The 26,641-nt window shown below is 39.3% G+C and overlaps 5 protein-coding genes across 7 annotated transcripts; 3 read left to right on the forward strand and 2 right to left on the reverse strand.

The window, feature by feature from the left end:
- The first annotated feature begins 5,406 nt into the window (after nucleotides 1-5,406).
- On the forward strand, nucleotides 5,407-8,855 carry LOC112193092 (alpha-crystallin domain-containing protein 22.3). Its single transcript, XM_024333121.2, has 3 exons — nucleotides 5,407-5,580; nucleotides 7,730-8,076; nucleotides 8,388-8,855. The coding sequence occupies exons 1-3, from the start codon at nucleotides 5,558-5,560 to the stop codon at nucleotides 8,621-8,623; spliced, it is 606 nt and encodes a 201-aa protein (XP_024188889.1). The 5' UTR covers nucleotides 5,407-5,557; the 3' UTR covers nucleotides 8,624-8,855.
- A 280-nt stretch (nucleotides 8,856-9,135) lies between these two features.
- Nucleotides 9,136-13,697, forward strand: LOC112195140 (alpha-galactosidase). 3 transcript variants are annotated; one of them, XM_040516901.1, is made up of 13 exons: nucleotides 9,136-9,654; nucleotides 10,145-10,227; nucleotides 10,338-10,394; nucleotides 10,975-11,113; nucleotides 11,250-11,507; nucleotides 11,634-11,811; nucleotides 11,908-11,969; nucleotides 12,073-12,233; nucleotides 12,324-12,409; nucleotides 12,636-12,694; nucleotides 12,794-12,928; nucleotides 13,028-13,082; nucleotides 13,180-13,697. In XM_040516901.1, the coding sequence occupies exons 1-13, from the start codon at nucleotides 9,610-9,612 to the stop codon at nucleotides 13,401-13,403; spliced, it is 1,542 nt and encodes a 513-aa protein (XP_040372835.1). In that variant the 5' UTR covers nucleotides 9,136-9,609; the 3' UTR covers nucleotides 13,404-13,697. The 3 variants fall into 3 exon arrangements, with proteins under 3 accessions (XP_040372835.1, XP_024191262.1, XP_040372836.1); XM_024335494.2 differs by lacking the exon at nucleotides 10,145-10,227 and having other exon boundaries at nucleotides 9,136-9,662; XM_040516902.1 differs by lacking the exon at nucleotides 10,145-10,227 and having other exon boundaries at nucleotides 9,136-9,653; nucleotides 10,335-10,394.
- A 6,277-nt stretch (nucleotides 13,698-19,974) lies between these two features.
- Nucleotides 19,975-22,476, reverse strand: LOC112193627 (putative pentatricopeptide repeat-containing protein At3g05240). The gene has a single exon (XM_024333835.2). The coding sequence runs from the start codon at nucleotides 22,451-22,453 to the stop codon at nucleotides 20,756-20,758; it is 1,698 nt and encodes a 565-aa protein (XP_024189603.1). The 5' UTR covers nucleotides 22,454-22,476; the 3' UTR covers nucleotides 19,975-20,755.
- Nucleotides 22,477-22,597: 121 nt separating this feature from the next.
- LOC112193628 lies at nucleotides 22,598-23,688 on the reverse strand. The gene has a single exon (XM_024333836.2). The coding sequence runs from the start codon at nucleotides 23,641-23,643 to the stop codon at nucleotides 22,720-22,722; it is 924 nt and encodes a 307-aa protein (XP_024189604.2). The 5' UTR covers nucleotides 23,644-23,688; the 3' UTR covers nucleotides 22,598-22,719.
- Nucleotides 23,689-23,905: 217 nt separating this feature from the next.
- LOC112193766 (coleoptile phototropism protein 1) lies at nucleotides 23,906-26,430 on the forward strand. The gene is made up of 4 exons (XM_024333993.2): nucleotides 23,906-24,204; nucleotides 24,287-24,356; nucleotides 24,733-25,857; nucleotides 25,952-26,430. Exons 1-4 carry the CDS (start codon nucleotides 24,026-24,028, stop codon nucleotides 26,318-26,320), a joined length of 1,743 nt encoding a protein of 580 aa, XP_024189761.1. The 5' UTR covers nucleotides 23,906-24,025; the 3' UTR covers nucleotides 26,321-26,430.
- The last annotated feature ends 211 nt before the right edge of the window (nucleotides 26,431-26,641 follow it).

Genomic DNA, 26,641 nt, shown 5'->3' on the forward strand with positions numbered 1-26,641 from the left:
AGTGTACAACATACGCATTGAACGCATCTACAACAATAGGATTAAGAATCAACCGAAGACTAAACTCAAATCAAACGGCTGAAAATGAGTTTAACATCTACTTTGAACAATGTGGTACAAAAAAATCCGACCATCTCATGATAGTTAAGCTGTACCTCAGTCACACCTCCACATATTCTCTCTGCCTATATATTCACGGCTCCTCTGACAGTGACTAACACCAACCCAAAGCAAATGCACTTACTCAGAGAAATCCTCGCAGCATGACGCCGTTTCAGACCATCTCCGACAACTCTCCGATGGCTTTATCCAGCGCCCCTAGGTAAATCCGCACACATTTACTCGTAACCATTTTGCATACAAAAATGCACACCACGTACAGTTGAAATCTTTTACATAACTGCTTTCAATTTCTCGTAAACTGATTTTGGGAGCCATATCGATCGGCAATTTCATGTAGCTTAATCACTATGTACATGTCTGTTTTGTCTAGATTTGTTATCTGTTTTTTTATTTGTGGATTATGATGCTGTAAATAGATTGTTATGTTTGCATATTGATGCTGTGTTTATATATATATATATATATATATATATATATATATTTATGACGCTGTAAATAGATTGTTATGTTTGTATATTGATGCTGTATTTATATATGTGTGTGTGTGTGTGAATTTCTTGTACTATTTGTGATTGGGATTCTGTGACCATGGAATTGATGGCTGTGGACGAAACCGGTCCTGTGTTAATGTGCAGAGCAATTTATTATTATTATTTTTTAAATGTACCAATTTTGTTTGAAAATAATGCCTATAAGGTTCTAGGAATGGTAGGGCTCATGATTTCACATTTTGTGATTTTAATGGGTGATCGGGTTTTGGAATTCAGTGTGAATTTTATGAGATGTTGGTTGCTGTTCTTGAGAAGCACTGTTTTTGAAAATGAACAAAGGTTCCAATTACTTGTCATGCAATCTGAATCTCGGTTATTTATATGATAGTGACACACGATATCCATTTCCCGCGCTATTTAAAACAAATCTCCCATTTTTGAATAAATGAAACTGTTTTGCTGAAATGTGATTATAGAAGTTTGATTAGTTTTTTATCATGGGCCTATTTATTAATTCTATATAATTTTCTTTCATCTGCTTTTCTATGAAATCTTATAGCAGTTGGACGGTATTGGTGTTGTTAGTCTAATAAGCAAGTGAAGGACAGGAAAAGTTGTGGGTTTCATATCCCTATAAACCTCAAGAATGAAAGATGGTGCAATTATTCCAATTGATACTTTGTATAAATGTACAGTTTTTTCTTTGTATGCTCATATGATACACATTACTTCTCTCTTTTTTGTAGTCACTCACCATTTAGTTCACACTATTCATATATCGATCTGTGCTGGAAAAAGTCTGAATATAGAGAGATTGTGCTCACACGTACTCCATAAATTTTTGGTTCATTTTGCAGCAAAGTTGAATCAGTTCAGAGTTTGAATTAATTTCTGATGCAACCTTTGATTATAATAAAAAGATGAGGGAAAAAATTGACAAGGGTAACTTTTCTGCAACCAAAGATGCCTTATTGAACCATTTGCAGTAACATACAAGCATTTTCAGATTACAAGGAACTCTAAAAACACAATGTATGTTGATACTACGACTTTATTAATTTCATATCCATAGCGTTCTCTCTTTGGATCCAATGCCTGGCTTTGGTTCATTCTAATCCCTTCCATTCATGCTTGCAGAACTGAACTACGATTTGTACAGTCGGAATTTTCCTGGTAAGTTTATAAACTTTAGCGCCTCATGTAAATGAAACACAAGCTTTAGCGGATCTATACCTTTAGACCTCAGTTACCACCTTCACTAACAGTCAGTCCACCCTCGGCAGTACCATGTGATATCAATACTATATGATCGATCACTTTATATCAAGGGCAGTTGATGCAAGGATTAAGTTTCAGTGTTTATACAACCAAATTAATATTTTTGATACATGTATCAAACTAATGATCACAACATTTTAATTGGGGGGGGGGGGGGGGATTCAAAAGCAGCAAATATATAAACAAATCCAATCACAGTTTTTGTTAGGGTATCAATCGATTGATCGAGCAATTAACTTAATATGATCTCAAACTACAGATCTGATATATCCCACAAAATAAAAGAAAACTTGGATGATGCCAGGTTCACGTACTAGAAAGCACCTCTTGATGGATGATCGAGCAGCAGAATAACTGGGGCTAGGGTTAGGGTTTTGATGGCATTGGGTGTCGGCACAAGGGACACGGGATTGATTGTCAGCCAGGAGTCAATGCATTGTTGATGATAACGGTGTGCGCAGGGCATACTAGTAATGCATTCTTCTTCTGAAAAATCTTCCAAACAAATAACACACGACGGCGTCTCACCACCTGGAATATATTTTCAAGAATACTAGGCTGCTCATCTCTCGGGACACCTATGCTTGAAAGATTTATACCTATGATCTCTGTATAGTCAGGGGGTAGGTTAACATCTTGGCACGGTAGAGATTCAACAACATTCCTCTTCTACCCATTAATGTTTTACTAATTGTTTCGCAATTCCCATTGCGACAGCGGCGGACTCGGATTAACTTTTCCAACCTTATCAGCAATAACACCCTCTCGCCTAGCGGGTAGGTTACCTCTTTTTGCACCGCTTACCATAGACCTAGTTTCTCCGGGCATCTTTCAACACCTTGCTTAGCAGTTCTTTTTTTGAACCAAGTATCCCAGTTCTTAGAAATAAGCGTAATAATACTCTATTTATATATGAGTAGTTCCCGGGGCCGGCCCTGTATTTGTCCATGCCCTAGATGTAAAAATAAAAAATTAATTTTTACGAAAAAATTCATTAATCAATTACTATTTACAAGGAAATTATATAATCTCCCTCATTGAGATATTTGGTTACAAATGCAATGAGATATTTACTCTTAAAAAAACACTTTATAAATAAGGAGAGTGAAACTCACACAAAAGTAATTACAGTTTTTCTTTTTGATTTCCTATAAAAAGACAAAACTAAGTTATTATAAACAAATATTTAAATCACCAGAAAAAATAAACATGGAGTGTGAATTGTAAAATGAGGAGTGTGAATTTTACTCTTCATAAATAAACCTAAAGCAGTTTTCACAGTTGCATGTTAACTTTCACACACATTATAGATTTGAAACAACTTATTAGGAATCCTAAAGTTCTGTCAGATTCTAACAGTAAATCAAATTCCCCATGTTTGATATCAGAATTCGAAACCCAAGTTTTGGTGAAGCAGGGCTGCGGCGAACCCGGCGGATTCTCTGACTGCTATAGGGCGCCTATAGTGTCATTTCTTCAGGCGAGAGAAGCAGGAGGACGAAGTTGCTTCCCTCAAGAATAGCGGAGGCGTTTTGACGCGAGGTGATTCTGTAATTACACCAATCCGATGTGTTCTTTCAAACACCTATATCAGGAGATATCCATCATCATCCTCGTCATCTTCATCACCTCCTGAAGCCATGACCTAGAAAAATCAACACACAAACTGGTAATTGGCCTTGGATAATTCTGATAAGTAACTGTATGTGACAGGCAAGGATGACACAATGACTGTACTTATAGGCTTATTTCAGGACACTATGCTTTCCACATGTATGGTGGACATAACATACTGTCTTAAAATATGCCTATAAATACAGCCATTGTTATCCTTACCTGTCACATACAGCTAGAAATCAGAAATATCTAAGGCCAATTATTACTTTTTGTGCATTGATTTTTCTTGGTCTTGGCTTCAGGAGGTGATGAAGATGACGATGAGGATGATGATGTATATCTTCTGATATATGTACTGTTTGAAAAAAATACATTAGATTAGTGAAACTTACCAGGAAAATTCCCCTCCTGCATACACCAAGGTATATATGATTAAGAAAAATAAAAGAAATTTCTTCTTAGAATTATTTGATTGTGGAGTTTAATTACTTTGTTGGCTTTTATAAGAGTGACTTTTCTATCTTTGAAATGTTATCTCTCCAAATTTTACGTTTTCAATATCCGAGAAGTTCAGTCGTTGATTCAGTATAGTAGATTAATTAATGACAACAATATTTTGGCTTCCAATTTGAGTGCTATATTAATATATGTACCTAATGATCTTTCTTATATTTGTTGTAGCGACCATAGAAACCATAGCTGGGTTCTGCGAGCAAGCATGGAATTAGGGATCAGATTTAACCAAAGCCGGGCATTGGATCCAAACACAGAACGCGAATACGTGATGGATCTGAAAATAAAGTTGCAGTATCAACATACATCTAATGTTTTGGAGTTCTTTGTAATCTGAAAACGAATGTATGTTAGTGCGCGCAAAAGGTTCAATAAGGCATCTTTGGTTTCAGAAAGTTCCTCTTGTCAATTTTTCCCCTTATATCATTATAATCACCGGTTGCCTAAGAAATTAATTTGAACTCTGAACTAATTCGACTTTGCTGCAAATGAAGCTAAAATTAATGGAGAATGAGCACAATCTCTTTATATTCAGACCTTTTCCAGCACACATATATGCATAGTGAACTAAATGGTGAGTGACAATATAAAAGAGAGAAGTAATCTGCAATACTTGCTCTGTCTACAAGTCAACTATGGCATTTTAGCACTAGAACTCTTTGCTTCCAGATTAACCAAAAGATATTCAGTACATATATAGCAGTCTACAATGTAGAGGAGTAATCCTTGGGAGCAGCCATGAGACCATGTCCCATCCTTGCCCGCCGATACACTGTCATGACAATTGTTGATGAACTCTTGCTTGTTCTCGAGAGTAGTTGTTGTTGTTGTTGTTGTTGCCGGAGCCAATGTCAAGCTAGCATAACATCCCTTTTTTTGACAAAGGACATGAATAATATTAGTTGTTGTTGTTGTTGTTGTTATAATTAGGGGTTTAGGCTCAATGTCCCCCCTTGTATTCGACGGTTTCATTAATCAAGGTTGAGGGCAGTCGCACTAACCCTTTATTCAACAAAAAAAAAAAAAGAAATCCAAAAATAGATAACTATCCGATCTAAAATAGAAATCAATCTAAACATTAAATTACAGGTCAAAATAAGGTCTATATGTATCAGGAGTTGAAAATTAAAAATTTATTAAGGAGAAGACTCTCGTGTATCTGCGTGGAACTCGGGATATCATAATCGAAATGAAATGCTCTCTCACTCGTGTTTTTTTTAACTTTTTTTACCTGTTTATATTTTATATGTATTGAACTTTGAAAGCATTTACAACAACAGAATTAACAGTTAACCGAAGATTAAACTCAAATCGAGAATGAACAAGTCCAAGTATATTTAAGACAGGCCTAGCCCAACTGAGGCTCAAGCGCATGATAGTTAAGGTACACCTCAGTCACACCTCAACATTTTCCCTCCGCCACTATATTCACAGCTCCTGTGTCAGTGACTACAACACCAACCCAGAGCAAGCGCACAAAGCCCGAGCAACTCCTCGCGGCGACGCCGTTTCAGACTATCTCCGACCACTCTCCGATGGCTTTTTCCGGCCCGCCCAGGTAAATCCACACACATTTACTCTAACCACTTTGCATACAAAAATGCACACTATATAAAGTTGCAATCTTTTACATAACTGCTTTCAATTTACTCGTAGACTAATTTTGAGAGCCATATTGGCAATTTCATGTAGCTTAATCACTATGCAGATGTCTGTTTTGTATAAATTTGTTATCTTTTTCTTGTATTATGATGCTGTAGATAGATTGTTATGTTTGCATATTGATGCTGTGTTTATGTATATGTGTGTGAATTTCCTGTACTCTTTGTGATTGGGATTCTGTGATCATGGAATTGATGGCGGTGGACGAAACCGGTCCTGTGTTTATCTGCAGAGAATTTTTTTTCATGAAAATCTATATTAGTGGAATTATGGCTGAAAGGTTTAAGAAAAGATAAACATCTGTTTGGTTGAAGTGTTATTGGGTTTGGGAATTATGTGGGTTGTGTTGATGGTAAGCAAGCATGGTTTTGTTAGGCTGATAGAGTTCGGAAACTGTTTGTTTTGAAATTATGCTTATATGTGCTAGTAATATGTTTCCGAGGAATGTTAGGGCTCGTGATTGGACAAATGTGATTTAATGGGTGATCGGGTGATTTTATGAGATGTTGGTTGTCGGTCTTGAGAAGCAGTGTTTTTGAAAATGGACAAAGGTTCCAACTTGTCATGCAATTTGAAACTCGGATCTTTGTTTGATAGTGACACGCGATATCCATTTCCCGCGCTATTTAAATAAAAGTTCCTGTTTTTGGGTTAATGAAACCGTTTTGCTGAAATTGGATGACAGAAGTTTGATTAGTTCTTGATCATGGGCCTATTTATTATATAATTTTCTTCCATCCGCTTTTCTATGAGATCTTATAACATTTGGACAGTATTCGTTTTGTTAATCTGATAAGCAAGGAAGGACAGGTAGCTTAGATTTCAAGAATGAAAGATGGTGCAATACTTAGTATAAATGTACAGTTTTTTCTTAAATTTGGCTCATATATGGAAAAAAGGTATGTATCATAATGTAGTTCCAGTACTTCCTAATAGGAATGTGGTGTGCAGTATGTTTTTGATCTCCATAGTTTCAATCTTTTGAATCCCACCTATAGCAGATTACCTACCCCATAGTTTTAATGCTCTATATATGAAGGTAGAAACACGATTACCTATAAAGAATATCTTCTTCCATATATAAGCCGAGTCCAGATTGTTTTGAATATAAGAATGGAAGAAATATAACTCTGCACGGTGAATTACCTTTGAACTGTATGTGAAACCATGTGTGCAGTATATAAATGTGGTAGAAGAGATATAATACTGCCAAGAGAAGTAACATTCGTTACACTCTCAATGAAAACAATGTGCGCAGTATGTAAACCTCGTTGAAGAAATATAATGCCGCCAACAGAAAACAAGATGTGCATTAAGTAAATCAGGTCAAAGAAGCATAATACCTGCCAAAAGAGTAACGACTGTGGCTTTCTTTAAGAAAACCAGGTGCGCGGTTTGCATTTAGGTCGGTTGAATAAAGTGAATCTGTCACACTCAATAAAAACAAGGTGTGCCATATGTAAATCAGGCCCACAATATTTACCTTTCGAACATGCCTTTAAATATAACCCTCCTTTCAGTACCAAACCAACATTGAGGATGGCAAAGCTTGTTTAGGTAATGGCATTCCAAGTAAACATAAATTTCTTCTTTCTAGATTAGCGTTCTATTTTCAGTTGCTTGATGTTGTAGTTCCTTGTTGGCTTCTCTTGATTTCTCCGTGTTTCAGTTTCTTGTGTAGGTTGAGTGATTTCTTTATCTTATGTAGACTGCTTTTTGATTTTGTATGTATTCTTATCTATTGATATGTTCCTGATAAAAAGAGACGTATGAGTTTCTAGGGTTCAGGACTGTAATGATAATTTCTTCTTTAAACTTCTTACTTTTTCGCCAAAGTTTTATTTGCACTTGAGGTTAAATGAATGCTGATACATTTCGACAATTTACTAAGGTTGATTGTGTTGTATGTGTCAGTATGTGAGTAATTTATCATCCTCTTCTCTTAAAAGTGTTATGCAGAACAAAAGTTTTCTTTTCAATGCCGTATAGACTTTATTTTACTTGAGCTATTTGCATGTTGTGATAAAGTTGAGGTCTTCTTGCAGGTTTGGAAGGGCAAGTCAAAGTAATGACCCAGATCAGATAGATCCTGCTAAACCCATATTGAATGTGGCACCGTTAAATAGCATGCCATATATTCCCCCAACCACAGAGCCATCAGCAACCAGAAAGTCCAGTGAACAAGAAAAAGTGAAGCCGGCTATGGTGCTTTTACCTTCACTCGCAACAAGAGAAGAGCGGGATAAGATTTTGGAAACCACCAAAGGGGTTGTATTGACTGGAGTTGCTGCAACGGGACAGGTGGGACCCATAATAGGAAAGGTTGACATTGGTGAAGCTGATGACTCGTACTTATTTCGTGTCTCCCTGCCTGGTGTATCTAGAGATGAGAGTGAGTAACCGTGCACCATCTAGTTTAATTACTTGATGATTATTGCTGTTATTGCTAAGACATTTTTATGTTTAAGATAAAGAAAAAAGATCATTTCTTGATTATATGAAGGGAGCCATGTTCCCTAATTTGGCATTCTTTATTCCAAAGAATAATGCTGGCTTTGGTTATGATGTAAATCGGCATGTTAGACAAAGTTCTGTTTTGGCTTTCCATAATTGGAGACAGCTTGTTGTGAAAATTATGTATCATCTTCATCAACATTTCTTGGATATTATTGACGATGTCCTCATTGATACTTTGGAATGCAGATTTTAGTTGTTCCATTGAGGCTGATGGAGAAGTGAAAATTAAAGGAACAACTACAACAGGCGAGAAAACAGTGTGCAAGAACTCCATGGTCTTTCAGATGCTCTCACAGAATCTTGCCCCAGCAGGTCACTTCTCTATCTCCTTCCACCTTCCTGGCCCAGTTGATTTCCAGCAGTTCACTGGCTCTTTTGAGACTGATGGGATTCTCGAGGGCATTGTGAAGAAGAAGATATAATCCAAGAGTTTTCAGCTCGGAGAGGTCTAATTTGGTTGAAGTGGACTCCACAGGCTAGGGTTAGGATACACAGGATGTAGTTTAATGTTGTTCACGGTATGCCTGGCATTGCCCAAAGTACTAGTGCTTAAGGGCTTTGTTAAGTTGTTGTATGTTAGTTTATCTTTCTGTTGAAGTTGAAGGTTCTCTCAACCAAATATGAAATAATAAAAGACTTCTCCTTAAATTTGCATTGTTGATTTTGTCTGAAAGGGTCTCTTTTTATGGATTTATCATCCCTGGGAATACTAACAGCTAAATGCTTTAGCTGAATCGATAAGAAAAATGATAAATACCATCGAGTTTATGTACGGTGTGAATGAATGTTAAAACTAGCCTTTCAGCTTTTCCAAATCATACGCCACATAAAAAGTAATCTAATAAATAGGTGCCACATGTCATGAGTAATTTTGGTACAGATAGAAGTTGAGGTTGAAAACTTTCAATCATTCACAATTCAGTGAATTCACAGACCAAATAACTCAGACTCTCTGAACGATGGAAACCTGATATTTGACCACCGTGCTGCAGGCTATGATTCCATACCATCAAACACTAACATTTTCACTCTGGCTTTATTTGATGGGGTGGAATCTATAGCCTACTGCAATGTGGTCAAACTGTCTCCTTGATCCATTTTCTTCACTACAAAGCACCATCTCTGTACCCAAAGTCTCCATTTCTATACCTTCACTTTCACTCTGCTATCAAACACAGACCCAAAATGGTTTATCTTTTATGTGGGATTTTGGTGATTTAGGCTTGTTGTTTGGAAGAGGGTTCAGGCTCCAGACCAATGTGGTTTTGTGTGGCTTGGTTTTGAGTAGTTGGGTTACTTTGGTTCAGTGGTGTCAGGAAGAGAGAGATAGATTCGGGTTGTGTTGGTGGGTTTGGGGTTTAAGAGAGGAATGCAAGTATGGGGGTTTGAGGCGTAGCTTAATCCAACAATGGAGACTATAACATGGAGAAAACGAAGACTAAGAACTGGAACAAGAGGAAGGTACGTAGAATCTTTCTCATCAAATTCAAAGGAGAATCTTTGTTATTGAGAACATAGGCTTTTTTCTCACCTTTGCCAACTCAAAATTTCACAAAATTGATGATGCTCTTACTCATCTAGAGCGTTACAACACCAGCTGTAGACAAGTTTGATTGGGATTCTGTGTTTGTGTGTAATTGAGACTCACCGCTCATTGTTAAATAATACCAATTTTGAATGCACTGAAGTTTAGAAATATAATTATGGTACATGAACCAGGACTGGAATTCTAATCTGCTTAGAATTACATCAATGCAAATCTTGAAGAGTCTGCATTCCATATGAAGACCAAAATACTAATCAAACAAATGGTTTTAGAGTTGAGATAGTGCTTTAACTCTTTAAGCCTTATCTACTTTACCCTTTGTTTTGATTCTTTCACCAAACTTCATTCACTTGGAGCTTTGCTCTAGTAGTCTTAGTGATCAGTGATGAATATCTTCAGATTCCTATTCAGCTATCTCTGTTTCTTCCTCACCGGCTCGGGGCCTCAACTTTCGAGTCACATGAAGAGAACCAATTTCGAGTAAAGGATTAAATTATGGTTTTTATACATCTCTGATTAACTTTGCTAGTACTAGACCAGGATATTTAACAAGTGCAATTCATTAATATATGGATTTCCATCTTGTGAAGGCAAAACTCTAGCCACAATGAAGATGGATCAAGGTGGGTTGATCTTCTTAATCAGAGGTAATTCCATTTTCTACTACCTTTTCCATAACATATTTATCATTTTTCTTTGTAATTGAGTGTTGAATATAAGAATGATCCTTAACTCAACAAGGCAAAAATACCCAATATTTGTTTCACTGTCACCACCATGATATTCTACTTCCAAACTTGTTAGTTGCATATCGTCCTTGTATAAGAGATGGTGCCTTTTGGAATGTGACATCTCACGATTTGCATAGTTTGGGTAGTTGCAGTGCTTGAAGAGGTATAGTACCTACCCATTTTACAAAATTTTATCTTCAATTTTCTTGTAATTGGGAGTGCTATAGAAAGCTTGGTATCCATTGTTGATCCATTCATGAAGCTTAAGCTTTTGAGTAACATAGCTGTGATATAATGCGTTCTGGTTTTGAAACCTTCATGACATTTCTATTAATTTTAGTTTCTTGACTTCTTCCAATAATCGATAGAGCATGTACGTCCAAATAATCAGTAGAGGTGTAGTACTCCTTTTATGTGTTTTTCATCAGTACATTTACTTTGATGATCATCTCAAGGTACTTATGTGAGTGGCATTGTAAAAATGATTTGATTTCAGGGTATGGTCACAAGAACTTGCTAGCACCCCACCCAGAGGTTGGAACTCCTATAACGCAATCAGCTGGACTATTACAGAGGAAGAGTTCTTGCAAAATGCTGAAATCATCTCCAAGAAGTTACTTCCTCATGGATATGAGGTGCGTTGTGTTGCCCACAAAAAATGAACTACAAGAGTACGATTATATATTTTGTTTATTTCGCTTTAATTGATTTATAAGTACAACTCAGAATGTTTACTGTCTATAAATCATACTTCATCTTTCTTGAATGCAGTATGTAGTTGTGGACCATCTGTGGTATAGGAGAAATGTGACCTGTGCTAGTGTAGACTCTCTCGGAGTTGATGTAATTGATGAATGGGGGAGACCGATGCCTGACCCAGATAGGTGGCCTAGCTCCAGAGGTGGGAAAGGGTTTACTGAAGTGGCAGACAGAGTACATAAAATGGGTTTGAAGTTTGGAATTAATGTTATGAGAGGAATAAACACACAAGCTGTAAAAGCCAATACCCATATCTTGGATCCTCTCTCGGTACGTAACTACGTACATTATCATAGTAATGCAATTCTTTTAAGCACAAATATATCATGTATTAGCTAGCAAAAGCATTGATCTGTCATACTCATGCTTGAATTCTCATTTGTGTCTTTTATCCAGGGGAATGTTTATGATTATTTCAATGGAAAAATTTGGACTGCACAAGATATAGGGATCAAGGAGAGGACTTGTGCTCGGATGCAAAATGGTTTCATGAGTGTGGATACAACCTTGCAAGCTGGAAGGTTCTTCTTGGCAGACCTCTATCAACTGTATGCCAATTGGGGAGTTGATTTTTGTAAGTGGACTCAACTACATGATTTTACTTAAACATAACTTGGTAAAACTAACTATTTTGTTATCGTTGTTTGATATAGTTTTATGAATGCATCAGTGAAACAGGACTGCGTGTTTGGTAATGACTTGGATATGAATGAAATATATCATGCATCATGGGTACGCTGCTTGCTGCATGATTAATGCATTGGTAATTTGAGTAAAAGATATCCTTGTTCTTAAATATAATTGATAAGCTAATGCATATATATTTGCCCTGCAGCTTTTGAGGAATGATAGACCTATATTGTATTCTGTATCTCCTGGAATTGGAGCAACACCCATGATGGCCAAAAGTGTAAGTGGTGTAGTGAACATGTACAGTATAAACGGGCATAACTGGGATGACTGGGAAGATGTTGTTGCCCGTTTTGATGTTGCCAGGTGATGAAATAACTTGTAGTTTCTTTTTACTAAAACATTTGATTCTTTCCACATAAAATTTACTTATATATTCTACTCAATTCCAATCAGGGATTTTGCTGCTGCTAATATGATTGGAGCAAACAGCTCGTGGCCTGACTTAGATATGCTTCCCCTGGGATGGCTTAGTGATGCAGGTCATATAGAGCTCATTGAATTCTCTTTTCTTATTTTATATGGGTTAGTTAAAGGAGGTGTTCATACCCTTGATTTGATGCCAATATATCTATTCATGTACATATTCCTTTTGTTTTATGTCCTGTCAACTTCATAAATTCCTAGACATTTTATGTAGTTTGAAGTTCTACATTTTAGGGATGTGATGAGAATGAAACTTAATTCTTGATATGGTGAAAATATTAGGTTCAAATGAAGGTCCACACAGAACAACTAACCTCACATTAGAGGAGCAAAGAACTATGGTATTTATGTAGCACCAGTCTCAATTTAGGTCCTAATTTTCAGTTAGCTTAGTTGATCAAATCTATCTGACCTCTCTAGTACTCGTTTTATTTGCACAGATGACCTTGTGGTGCATGGCCAAGTCTCCTCTCATGTTTGGAGGAGATCTGAGAAAGCTTGATGATACAACTTACAGTATCCTAACAAATCCTACCTTGCTAGAGGTCAATTCTTTTAGCTCAAATAATAAGGAGGTGTGTAAAAATATCTGTTGGAAACAAAATCCGTGACTTATAGAACTTTGTCCATCATGATAGCAACATATTTAAAATCTTATTTTGTTGCATTTACAGTTTCCATACATAAAATCTGAAGGACTTCGCTCTTGGGTTGCAACTGGAAGACAACGTTTGATATGATCCTTATCCATATTGATCTTCGGTTTTTCACCATTTCCTCTTTCTCCTTTTCCTTGATTAACAATTTTGACGTATTCTTATTGCAGGAGAAATATATGTTGCTTTATTTAATCTGAACTCAAAGAAGACTACTATAACCGCACAAAAATCAGACTTAGCCAGGGCACTTCCTGGGACAACATTGACTACTAGAGCTTCCTGCAAAGGCAAAGAAGTATGGAGCCGACTAGACTTGGGGATTATAGACCACTCCATATCCATTGCTGTAGAAACCCATGGGACTGCACTAGTTGTCCTACATTGCAATTAGGTTAGTGTAGATAAACCAAAACAGATAATTCTTAGTTTCAGCTTGTTTTTGTATTCGGATCTTAAGCTTGAAACTGTTATTTCTGTACCATATATGCTCAGAGTGTTGATGCAAAATTTCGTTTGCACCAAGTCAACAGGGTTCCGTTGAAATCCGGGGTGGGGTAGGATCTTGGATGTGGGGTTTATCTTCTCTCCATAGGGTTGAGCGGTCGATTCAACGTAGTGCTGGCCTGTCAGGCTCCGATGATCAAATCAGAAAGTGAGAAGGAGGAGAAGTGTTTTTGGTATTTTTGGAAAGTGATCCAGAGACCCCGAATGAAGAAAGAGTCCTTCTTTTTATAGGGCTTGGAGGTGGTTGAGGTACACTATTGGGAGTATGGGCTCGGCCCCGAAAATAAGGGTGTCAGCTCCTTTTCTGACATGCCATCAGCATGGGTTTGGTCGAGTGGGTGGCAGAGTGGGTGACAGATGTCACCATTTTGTGGTCTCTTCTAATCACATCATCTTCAACCCACATTCACGGCCATGCTGGTTTTGGGATTGTGACACTTGTCCAATTAGGTGAGATTTGCTCCTTGATTTGAGTAAATCAAGCCCTTGTGATTTGTGAGCAATCTCGTGTAGAGGGAGGTTTTGACAGTCCAACTGAGCAGTGCTGGTCGACCATGACATTGCAGGCTTGGGTGATGACCGAGCTATAAGAGTGAGTCACCTTCCAGTTCCAAGACTCATGGCATTCGAGTAACGAGGGTTGGAAGTCGAGGCTGAGATTTATTTAGTTGTTGTTGAAAAGTCAGGATCCCTCGTGGACACTTTGACTTTTCAACGCAGCTTACGTGTACAAGGTTTGAAAAGTCATAGATATCTCCCTGTCCAAATTCCGACACGAACAAGCCCCCAGTGCCTCAACCAACCGGGTCTTATGTTGGGTGGGGAACTTTATCAATCCTTACGGGATTTGGTTTGCTCTTTTGGGTGGCTTTGCAAACTCTTGATTTTTGCGGGGCGAAAATTTTTCTAAAATTATAATACTTTATATGCTAAGCGGACATAATTTCAAAAGGAGGATTTTTTTTTAAGGATATATACATACATACACACACACACATATATATATATATATATTTATTTGTTTTGAAACAATCTGAGATGATACATACTTAGTTACGAATTTCTAAGTATGTCTAAATAGTGAGATTGTTTTAGGAAAGATAGTGAACTATACATATATGGCATGTTCACACGTTCACATCTACAAAATAGTCAAATTAGATGTGAATACCCAATGCTCAGACATATAATGGCTACTTTGCTTCATCATATGATCATAACGTGCCATAGGCTTGGGGTGGGGCCAGGAGTATGCAAACATAAATATAAATATGTTGTTTTGAAAGTGTGAAAGTGGGGGTTGGAGACGTACGGTCAGAGTTTGGAAGGTTGCTTCTTGAAAGAACAAAATTTTAAGTGTAAGCTCGATTGTGTATATTTTGAAAAGATGCTTTTTATGTGATTGATAAGACCAGTTTGGGCAGCCGAAATGGTGGGTTGAGTGGGAAGGTTGATATTGCCACTTGTCACAATCTAATGCTGGGTGATGATAGGAATTAAAGGCCAGGATTCCAACCTTCTGACTAGCCTAGGCCTTAATTATGAAATAGGCCTGCATGTATACGTTTTTTGTTCTTTCTTTATCTGTTGATTCTCTCTTTCTCACCTCTCGCCTTCTCTCTTGAATCAAAGCACTTTTCTTCTTCTTCTTTTTTGAGAAGGACGAAGGACTCTGGTGTGGTTATCTTTAGGAGGAGAAAGAATAGGAAGTGCTGATATCATACCAGAGAGGCCGATATCATCCTCCTTTTCGCCGGAATTTCTACGGTGCCCCAGCTTTTTTAAGGTATTAGTTTCTGTTTCGTTTTCTTATTTCCTTGTTTTGCTTTGGATTTGTGGATATGTGAAAGTCATATTCATGTAAAACTTGTTTTGAAAGCTTGAAGCTTTAACCCTTAGAGAGAAACTGACAGTTGGTTTCTTTTGGTGAGTTGGAGATAGGAACGTTTTTTTTTTTTTTTTTTTTTTTAACTCAGCTGTTGGTTGCGGGTTTATGTTGGTGATACATGTCTGGGGTTTTAGGGCGGGATAGAGGAGGTTTCAGGAATACTCTTCCTTAATGGCTTCCCCTTCTTTTTTTTTTTTTAAGGAAAGGGAACCCGAAGACTTACGTTTTTTTATGGAGGATTCCACAAGTGGAGACGACAGCTTTAGTAATGAATTCTCGTCGTCTAGTGACTTCGGTTGGCATGTCATCTGGGCCTAGTCTCCGGGGCGCTTCATCTGGGCGATTGCGCAGTAATAGCGAGGCGGAGAGTTATTATGGCGGGTCGAAGTTGAGTAGAAAAATGCAAACAGAGGCTAGGAAACGGCTGTTGGCGTATAGGGCTGCTCGTTCTCCATGGACAGCTGACCAGGAGATGACCGAGACTAGTGTTGACGCTCTAAGAGAACTGAGGTGGAACTATCAACTACCTGACTCTGTAGAGCTAAGATTGATTGAGGATGATGAGCTGCCTAGTAGTCCTCCAGATGGGTTTATTACTCTATACCCAGCCATGCTAGAATTAGGTATTAGGATACCATTCCAGCCCTCTGTGCATGGTTGGGTGAGTGAGCTTGGCATTGCTCCGGCTCAAATCAATCCTAACGGCTATAGAGTGATTATTGCTTTGATAGCTTTGTGGAATGATAAATTCAGTTGTGACCCACCAGTTGAAGTTCTTCGTTACCATTTGCGGCTTAAGAAGAACATATCAGCGACCAGGGATCCTATTGAGGGTTTTTATTGTATCGTCCCCCAACGTCCTGCCATTGTACTTGAGCTTCCATCCGTGGTTAGAACTTGGAGGAATAAGTGGTTTTATGTTAAGGGCTGGGCGTTCACTTCTAGTGGTGGAGTTCCAGCCCTCAACATTGTTACCCATTTTAAGGATGCAGGTTAGGTTAGTTATGGAGAATTTCTTATGTCTTTTATTTTTCGTACATATGTATCACGTCCTAAAACTTACAATTATTTGATCTTGCAGGGAAGTGGTGAAAATTGAATTCTCTCTCTAGGGTTATAAAGGAGAGATTCGAAACTTTGCTTGATCTTCCGAGGGAGGAGCGACTTTTCAAGACTATTGTCACAGAAGCGAACTTGGCGAGGCTTGGGATAGCAGCTCCAGCCAGAAGTAAGTCCCTGGTTTAATGACTCTTGGTCTCTGATTATACACCATATCTTAGTTGTTTTTTTTTTTGAATGCAGACATGACACTTGACAAGAATGATCCTGGACTTCGTGCAAGGATTCTCCAGCAACGTCAAGCCATAAAGGGGCCAATTGTGACCAGACCCTTGGTCCCTCCTAATGAAGACATGTCTTCACCTAAGCCCCAAGTCCCAAGTCTCGAGCCCGACCACCCAGGCCTCCATCCCCCTGGATTTAGGAGGGCAATGATCAGATCTCCCATTGATTCGTTTGAAAAAACCTCGGGAAAAAAAAGAATGGGTGAGGAGGTGCAGAGGAAGCAAGACCATCTGAAGAAGAAAATGAGGACGAGTGACGAGGTCGACAATCTTATGGAAGATGCCAAGAGGGAGACTCAGCAGTCCAAGGCTAGGCAGCGAGTTGACACTTCGGGTGCGCGCCACCGTCAAGTTGACGTCCCAAAATTTCTTTCTAATTATGTTGGGGACATGATGGGGCTTGTTGATACTAAGACTAGCAAATTTTGGGACTGCTGAGTCAACTTGACGGTGGCGCGCACCCGGAGTGTCAACTCGCTGCCTAGCCTTGGACTGCTGAGTCTCCCTCTTGGCATCTTCCATAAGATTGTCGACCTCGTCACTCGTCCTCATTTTCTTCTTCAGATGGTCTTGCTTCCTCTGCACCTCCTCACCCATTCTTCTTTTTCCCGAGGTTTTTTCAAACGAATCAATGGGAGATCTGATCATTGCCCTCCTAAATCCAGGGGGGATGGAGGCCTGGGTGGTCGGGCTTGGGACTTGGGACTTGGGGGCTTAGGTGAAGACATGTCTTCATTAGGAGGGACCAAGGGTCTGGTCACAATTGGCCCCTTTATGGCTTGACGTTGCTGGAGAATCCTTGCACGAAGTCCAGGATCATTCTTGTCAAGTGTCATGTCTGCATTCAAAAAAAAAAACAACTAAGATATGGTGTATAATCAGAGACCAAGAGTCATTAAACCAGGGACTTACTTCTGGCTGGAGCTGCTATCCCAAGCCTCGCCAAGTTCGCTTCTGTGACAATAGTCTTGAAAAGTCGCTCCTCCCTCGGAAGATCAAGCAAAGTTTCGAATCTCTCCTTTATAACCCTAGAGAGAGAATTCAATTTTCGCCACTTCCCTGCAAGATCAAATAATTGTAAGTTTTAGGACGTGATACATATGTACGAAAAATAAAAGACATAAGAAATTCTCCATAACTAACCTAACCTGCATCCTTAAAATGGGTAACAATGTTGAGGGCTGGAACTCCACCACTAGAAGTGAACGCCCAGCCCTTAACATAAAACCACTTATTCCTCCAAGTTCTAACCACGGATGGAAGCTCAAGTACAATGGCAGGACGTTGGGGGACGATACAATAAAAACCCTCAATAGGATCCCTGGTCGCTGATATGTTCTTCTTAAGCCGCAAATGGTAACGAAGAACTTCAACTGGTGGGTCACAACTGAATTTATCATTCCACAAAGCTATCAAAGCAATAATCACTCTATAGCCGTTAGGATTGATTTGAGCCGGAGCAATGCCAAGCTCACTCACCCAACCATGCACAGAGGGCTGGAATGGTATCCTAATACCTAATTCTAGCATGGCTGGGTATAGAGTAATAAACCCATCTGGAGGACTACTAGGCAGCTCATCATCCTCAATCAATCTTAGCTCTACAGAGTCAGGTAGTTGATAGTTCCACCTCAGTTCTCTTAGAGCGTCAACACTAGTCTCGGTCATCTCCTGGTCAGCTGTCCATGGAGAACGAGCAGCCCTATACGCCAACAGCCGTTTCCTAGCCTCTGTTTGCATTATCATCGGATTCACTCGTCCGCTCATCGTCACCATCCAGCCCTTCCTCAGATTCTGAGGATTTCTCATGATCCTTGTTTCTGTTGAAGTTGTTCTCGATACGTCGAGTCCTTTCTTGTTGCGCAAGAAGTTCTTCGTTAGCCTCCTCCAACTGCCTCGTCAAGCGCTTGTTAGCGACTGCCTGGCTTTCACACTTCTGGTTGATCAGGGCTGTCTGTGCTTGAACGTCGTTCAAGACACGGGCAAAGGCTCCGAGCTTGTCTTTGATGGCCTTCGTGCGACGGATCTTTCTCTTGAACTTTCGAGCTTGATGTGCAAGCTTCTTGTGGGGAGTTTCTGGGCCAACATCCCTGGCTTCCTCTTCGGAATCTGTCTGTTGGTCCGACTCCGGCTCGTGTTTGTATTCAATGTCGTGATCAGACTCTGGGTCTGTTTCCGAGTCGTAGGTCACCATCTTTGACGTGGTAAAAAGAGAACAAGTGTGAGTAAGCAAATGGACTCTACGAAAAAGGAAAATAAGGATTTCAACCGTGGAGGGTGAGAAGGTGGAGACACGTGCTAAGCGTCCAGCCTTCCCACAGACGGCGCCATTTTGTTGATGCAAAATTTCGTTTGCACCAAGTCAACAGGGTTCCGTTGAAATCCGGGGTGGGGTAGGATCTTGGATGTGGGGTTTATCTTCTCTCCATAGGGTTGAGCGGTCGATTCAACGTGGTGCTGGCCTGTCAGGCTCCGATGATCAAATTAGAAAGTGAGAAGGAGGAGAAGTGTTTTTGGTATTTTTGGAAAGTGATCCAGAGACCCCGAATGAAGAAAGAGTCCTTTTTATAGGGCTTGGAGGTGGTTGAGGTACACTATTGGGAGTATGGGCTCGGCCCCGAAAATAAGGGTGTCAGCTCCTTTTCTGACATGCCATCAGCATGGGTTTGGTCGAGTGGGTGGCAGAGTGGGTGACAGATGTCACCATTTTGTGGTCTCTTCTAATCACATCATCTTCAACCCACATTCACGACCATGCTGGTTATGGGATTGTGACACTTGTCCAATTAGGTGAGATTTGCTCCTTGATTTGAGTAAATCAAGCCCTTGTGATTTGTGAGCAATCTCGTGTAGAGGGAGGTTTTGACAGTCCAACTGAGCAGTGCTGGTCGACCATGACATTGCAGGCTTGGGTGATGACCGAGCTATAAGAGTGAGTCACCTTCCAGTTCCAAGACTCATGGCATTCGAGTAACGAGGGTTGGAAGTCGAGGCTGAGATTTATTTAGTTGTTGTTGAAAAGTCAGGATCCCTCGTGGACACTTTGACTTTTCAACGCAGCTTACGTGTACAAGGTTTGAAAAGTCATAGATATCTCCCTGTCCAAATTCCGACACGAACACAGAGATAGGATATACAATGAATGAGAATCAGAATCTTATAGTAGGATGATTTATGCTATACCCTATATAAGGGAGTCTCTTTTATTTGTATTGCAGGGCAGATGATTCATGGAAGAAACACCACCATAACAGTCTCAAAGAAAATAAATTTTATGCAATTAAATCATTATAATAAGATGGTTATGTAGGCTTTACTGTTTTTTGCAAATTCTGGAGCTGGAGACCTCAACATTGTGTCGGTATACTTCTAGTCTGTAGAATGTCACATCCCAAAAGACAAGAAATCTAGGAAAATGAACGATATGAATTGAACAGTTAGTAGTGAAAACTCATGCTGATGATGAACATTAATGTTGAGACCCTTTTGTTGGCATTTTGGTGGGACCAATTTTTTCCAGTGTGATAATCGGAAGCAATCCCCTGATCATAAGAAAGATGCAAATACCCTAGCACCGTCTACTGCGACTAAAATCAATGCTATTGCCAAGCTGATACACAGCATAATGATAAACAGGGGGCATGGGAGCACATCATTCACTAAAACATTAACCATGGAGGTTGGGGGGCCATTTCCCAGGTCATTGAGCACCAACCTCCTTGCAAGCTTCGCTATGGCAGCTGCAGCACAGTTAGCTTCTTTAGCTATCCAAGCTATATCCATCTCCATTGCACTTAGATCAAACTCACAGTTCAGGCTATGAAACAAGAGAGGGTAAAATTTTCTAATTGCCTCCCTCGATATTGTTGTTGAGGGCATCAACAAGTTATTTGCAGTCACTGTCCAGAATGACATTCTTGAACTTCAGATTGATTGCAAGCTTTACACCCTGGATTAGAACTGCTCAGAGGTAAACCAATCTGAAGATTGTTGGACGAAGATGATGCATTATGAACTTAACAATTTCATTTCAACTGAACTACATCCAAGACTTTTGGCAATCCTCCTATCTTTCATCAATTCTCTAGTCAGCTTTACTTCTTGCCATCTTCCGGCCCTAGCATATATATTGGAAAGAAGGACGAAAACTCCACTAATATGAGGCTCCAACTCTGTTATGTATCTTCTAACTTGGTCAGCTAGATCTACATTTTCATATATCTCACACCCATTTAAGAGAGCTCCCCATATAGCAACATTGGGTTGAATTGGCATTTCTTCCAGTAGTTTCACCGCCTCTTCAAACCGGCCTGCTCGACTCAGAAGATCAACCATGCAGCCGTAATGCTCTGCAGTTGGTTTTATGCCATAAACATCAACCATTGAGCCAAAGTGTCTCTGACCCTCCTCCACAAGCCCAACATGGCTACACGCGCATAAAACCCCAATATAAGTGATCTGGTCTGGAATAACACTAGCATCCTCTTGCATTCTTCTAAAAGTATGCAGTGCTTCCACGGCATGCCCATGCATAGCTAAACCAACAATCATACTAGTCCACGCCATTACATCTTTCTTCTGCATATTGTCAAAAATTCTTTGCGCACTGCCTGCATCTCCATTTTTCGTATACATGTCCACTAAAGCAGTCCCAATAGAAGCATCTGTGCCTATGCTAGTTTTTGCTACATACGAATGAAGACTTTGTCCCAATGCCAAAGCCCCCAACTGCGCACAAGAACCAATCACACCCAGAATGGTAGCTTGGTCCGGAACAAACCCAGCAATCCGCATATCAAAAAAGAGATCAATCGCTTTATCACCCTGGCCATATTGATTGTAGGCACTGATCATGGAATTCCAGGCAACCAAGTTTCTGTCAGGCATCTTGTCAAACAGATGCCTTGCTGTTCTCAAGCTGCCACATTTTGCATACATATCTACAATGGCAGTCGCAAGAATCACATTAAAACCAAAACTCGATCCAAAGGGATCAAACCCAAGTTGGCGAATACGACTGTGAACCCACTTCCCAGTATTGATATCCCTACTTCGAGCACAAGCAACTAAGACATTGACCATCGTAATCTCATTAGGCTCGACATTACAAAGTTCCATGTCCTTAAACACCTTTATAGCCTCACTAGCTTGATTGTTCCCAACAAACCCGGAAATCAGACTAGTCCAAGCAACTACATTCCACTTAGGCATTTTATCAAACACCTTCTGTGCAGATTCCATATCTGCACAACAAGCATACATATTGAGTAAACCGGAAGAGGCATACACATTCAACTCAAACCCAGTTTTCACAATGCAGTTATGAACACATTTCCCAACTTCAACATCAACGATTATCGAACACCCTTTGAGCACAAATGGAAATGTAAAATGGTCAGGAGCATAACCCCTATGCACCATTTCTCTATACATTATCAAAGACTCAACTGGGTTCTCGCTATTCGAGCACCCTCTGATCATTGAGTTCCAGATATAGACACTAGGTTGCTGAATTCGGCGAAAAACCGACTTGGCATAGCTGATGTCTCCAGCTTCAGAATTAGCACAGAAATCAATAAGCCTACTCAATGGGATTACATTCTTATCAACTGAGGTAGTGATCATCATCCCATGTATCTCTTTCAATTCACTCATGGTTTTACATTTTTCTAGTAGGGAGAGAATGGTGTTGTAGTGTTTCTTCATGAATTAGAATTCAGAAGCTTTTGCTTTTCAAATGCAAAACCTTATAGGCTTATATATGGACTCTAAGGTTTAAACTTATACAAAGGTCCCTGTTATATAGTAAGCAACAAACTTTGAGCTTCTACAGAATCAAAAACCAAGTCCAAACTGAAATCTTTCACTCAAAGAATACATGTCAACAAATTGAACAAGGAAACTAAGCAAAAAAGAATTAAAATTGTATGTATCTCATAGTATAAAAAAGATCAAAACTTTTTTCTTTTTTTTCAAAATGCTCTTCTTCCATTTTTTCTTCTTCTTCTTGTTCTCAATGTCACATGCTCCATTATAGGCCTAATCTTCAATCCCCAATTCACCAATTCCTTTCTCTTAAACCCTGAACCCACCAAAACACCACAAACAAAAAACCCAAAAAGACCTCTCTTCTCCCACCAATGAACCAAACCAACCCCAATTGCTCCAAAACCCAATCCACACCAAAGCACATTGCTCTCCAAATCTCTCCCAGACAACAACCCAAAACCACAAGTCACCAAAATCCCATAAAACAAAAACAGCAACAGCAATTTCCTCTTCCTTTTGCTTCTGAACCCATCAAACCCTCCGCCCCCAAAACCCTTCCAAAAACCCAGACCTCCTCCGCCGCCGATTTCTTCAAGAACCAGATCCAACGGCTGAGGCAACAGCTTGAGGTTCGACGCGATAATGGGCACCAATCGGAGCAAGAATCTCTGCAATTTCAAAGACCCATTTGCCGATCTCTTCTTCCTTGAATTTACAATCGGCTTCTGGGTCTGGGTTCGGTGAGAGAGTGAGAGTGACAAGTTAAAAAGATGAGATCTTGGTGCAAAGACTGTGTTTTGAAGCGAATTGTGGGTTTTAGCAATGGGGTTTGTGAAGAAAGAAGAGGGTTTTGGGATGAAGGATTGGGTTTTGAAGTGAAGGGTCTGCATTGCACAATTGGGCTCTGCTCTGTGAGCCTGTGGCTCTAAGAAGAAGAAGAAGAGGAAGAAAAGTGACCGTTTTGTTTGAAAGATTTGTAATTTTGTCAGAGCATTATTCTTTTCTGGGTCTGTAAGCAATAAATTACTTTTTACCCACCAAACTAATAGTAAAAAGGTAAAAGCTTTTATTTCGACGTTCTTACAGTTCATCTGGAAAAGTGCTTCTGCTGTTTTGTTCCGAGTCATAAAGTGCACTAAAATATCTAAAAGGAGATGTTAGTTAAGTAAACCTAAGTTTAGATCGAGCTAAAAGGATGATGGCTATTGGGGCAGAATTATGATGATAGGGAAGGAGGTGCTTCTGGGTTTCTCTAGACTCTAGTGGATGAGACTGTAGCACATATTGTTGTCATGGAGTTGGCTCACCTGGCTGCATTAAGTCCACATGCATTATACCACCTACACCTAAAATGACAGAAGATAGCGAAAGGTAACAACCTCTTAATGGCAAAACCACTTCAGACTATAAAACCAAGTTCAGATTGGCCATGTGCCGCATCGCCTAAAGTTGTTGTAAGAACAATTATTCCTTTTTCCTCTGTTCATTCTCTAAACTTCTGAAGGAGAAATGTTTAAGCCGTCTGTCTTCTCTCGAAATTACAAGCCTGACACTTCAGGTAGGAAAATCGTTGATAGAGAACCACTTGTTCAGGGTTTAGTACCTGGTGGAGGATGTAACCAATGTGTCATTTGTCTGGTGAATTCCTGCATGGTTGCCGAAACTATAGACAAAAGGAATCAGAACTGGTACTGCTTTGTCTCCTCTATTTGTTCCTACTTGTATGCCTCTAGTGCGCTTATAGTCTAGATCGATCGTTTCTTCTTGCAGGTTTGTACGGGCGAAAGTTGCAAATGATTTGATCATACAAGTTGGAGATTCCAGCTTTCACTTGCACAAGGTATGCTACTGAACTAAATGACTCTTACAAATAAAGAATAAACCAGAATAGTCCATCTTTAAGGTAGCTAGTGTATGAATTTGATATACAGATAACTTTGTGAAGAAAAATTTATTTGCAGTAAACTATTTTACCTAGCGTGTGCTTGGATGATTATAGTAATAGCTTTTGAATGCTGCCACAATGTTTTTGAAGTTTTGATGCAGTATGTGGATTTGGAATCTTTGTTAATGCTTTAGCTCTAGTGTCTGAGACATCCTATCGGTATTTAGATTTAAAAACTGGATGGAAATTTCTTTAGTTAGCAAACTTAGATGTCTGACATAACTATGTTCAGATTCTTTGAAACTTAACTTGATAGTCTTTTGGTCTTCAGCTCCCTATGGTCATGAGAAGTGGATACTTGAACAGACTAGTATTCAAGACGAGTAATGTTGAGAGAGGTACCTGCCTCAAAATCCGCATAGACAATCTTCCAGGTGGAAACAAAATTTTTGAGTTAGTAGTCAAGTTTTGTTATGGCCGGAAGGTTGATCTAGCAGCTGACAATATCGCTCCACTGTATTGTGCTGCACATTTCTTGGAAATGAGTGATGATTTTGAAGAAGGAAATCTCATGTCCAAAACTGAGGAATTTCTAAGCTTTTTGATATTTTCATCATGGAAAGACACTTTCCAGATTTTGAAAAGCTGTGAATCCATTTCCTCCTGGGCAAAAGATTATAAAATCACAAAACGAAGCTCAGAAGCCATTGCTTGGAAGGCCTGCACAAACCTCAAGGCATTTAGTCATGAAGATGAAGATATGCAGTGCTTTAGGGTTCTGCCAAATTGTGTAGGGAAGTCGAAAGTTGAAGATGCACTTGACAATTGGTGGTTTGAAGATGTTTCATCCCTACGAGTAGATCATTTCATCGAAGTGGTTCAATCCCTAAAATGTAAAGGGATGAGAGCAGACCTTGTTGGATCATGTATGGCTCATTGGACTGTTAAATGGCTTTCAAGAATCTCCTCTGGACTTGAAAGTATGACCCCCAAGCATATGACCCGCCAATACGTAAGAGTTACAACCGAGTGCTTGATTAAGATACTGCCTGCAGAGGAGAAATCAGTTACTTGTAATTTTATACTTCACCTTCTGAAGATTGGGTTCGTGACAAAAATAAACTCTGATTTACTGAATCTGCTTGAAAGAAGAATAGCTTTCATGTTGGATCAATGTCGTCCTCTAGATCTCTTGGTTAGGAACTATGGAGATAAAGATAGTGTCTATGATGTGAATCTTGTTATAAGAGTGGTAATGGCTTATGTTTCTATTGTTTCAAAAAGTCCCACACCAAAAATGTTTGCTGTTGGAAGGTTGGTGGATGGGTATCTTACACTGGTTGCAAGGGATGAGAACCTTAAGATGAATATTTTCCAGTCACTTGTAGAAGCATTGCCTAGAGATGCTCGTTTTTGCGGCGGCAATCTCTATAGAGCCATTGACATGTACCTCAAGGTATGTAGTTCTATTTCTTCTTCTAGTTTCTAGAGATAATGTATCTCGTGACATTTAGTTCAGAAACTCAGTATCTTATTAATGTTTCTTACAGGCACACCCTAGCTTAACAGAAGAAGAAAGAATGACTCTGTGTGGATCCTTGGAATATCACAGACTGTCCGAAGAAGCTCGTGAGCATGTAAAAAAGAATGATCGGTTGCCCGTGAAGATTACAGCACGGTTTATTCTTCTTGAACAAGTGAATATGATGAGGTCGATGACAGCTATTGGATCTAATTACCGAAGAACAAAGACTCAGGCGGTTGTGAGAGTCAACAAAGGTTTAGGTAAGGGATGGATGAATTCCCAGAAGGAACTAAACTTGATGACAAAAGATGTTGAGACAATAAGGGGGCAACTTAATGATTTGCACATGTGTAAATTAAAGCTTCAAAATCAACTGAAAGGATGTACTATATAGGGTATTAAGTTGTATGACAGCATTGACATAACATTCCTTATATAGTTCTTTTCTATGTGTTAATTATCGACTACTATTAAGAAGCAGCTTTTAGTCATTATATTTTCTGACGTGAGGGCAAAAAGAAAACCTTTTAGTCATTATATTTGAGATGTAGACATGATATATCTATATATGCTAGTTGAACATCAAACCCAGACCTTAAACTTGGGCACTTGGCTCAGGTTCTGCCTTAGCTACAATGAGCAAGACCATCAAAGATGATTCCACTCTCTCCTCACCTTAAGTTGACTCGCAATCCCAAGCTGGTTGAACCCAATC

Source organism: Rosa chinensis, chromosome 3, assembly GCF_002994745.2.
Source record: "Rosa chinensis cultivar Old Blush chromosome 3, RchiOBHm-V2, whole genome shotgun sequence".
In the NCBI taxonomy this organism is placed as follows: Eukaryota; Viridiplantae; Streptophyta; class Magnoliopsida; order Rosales; family Rosaceae; genus Rosa; species Rosa chinensis.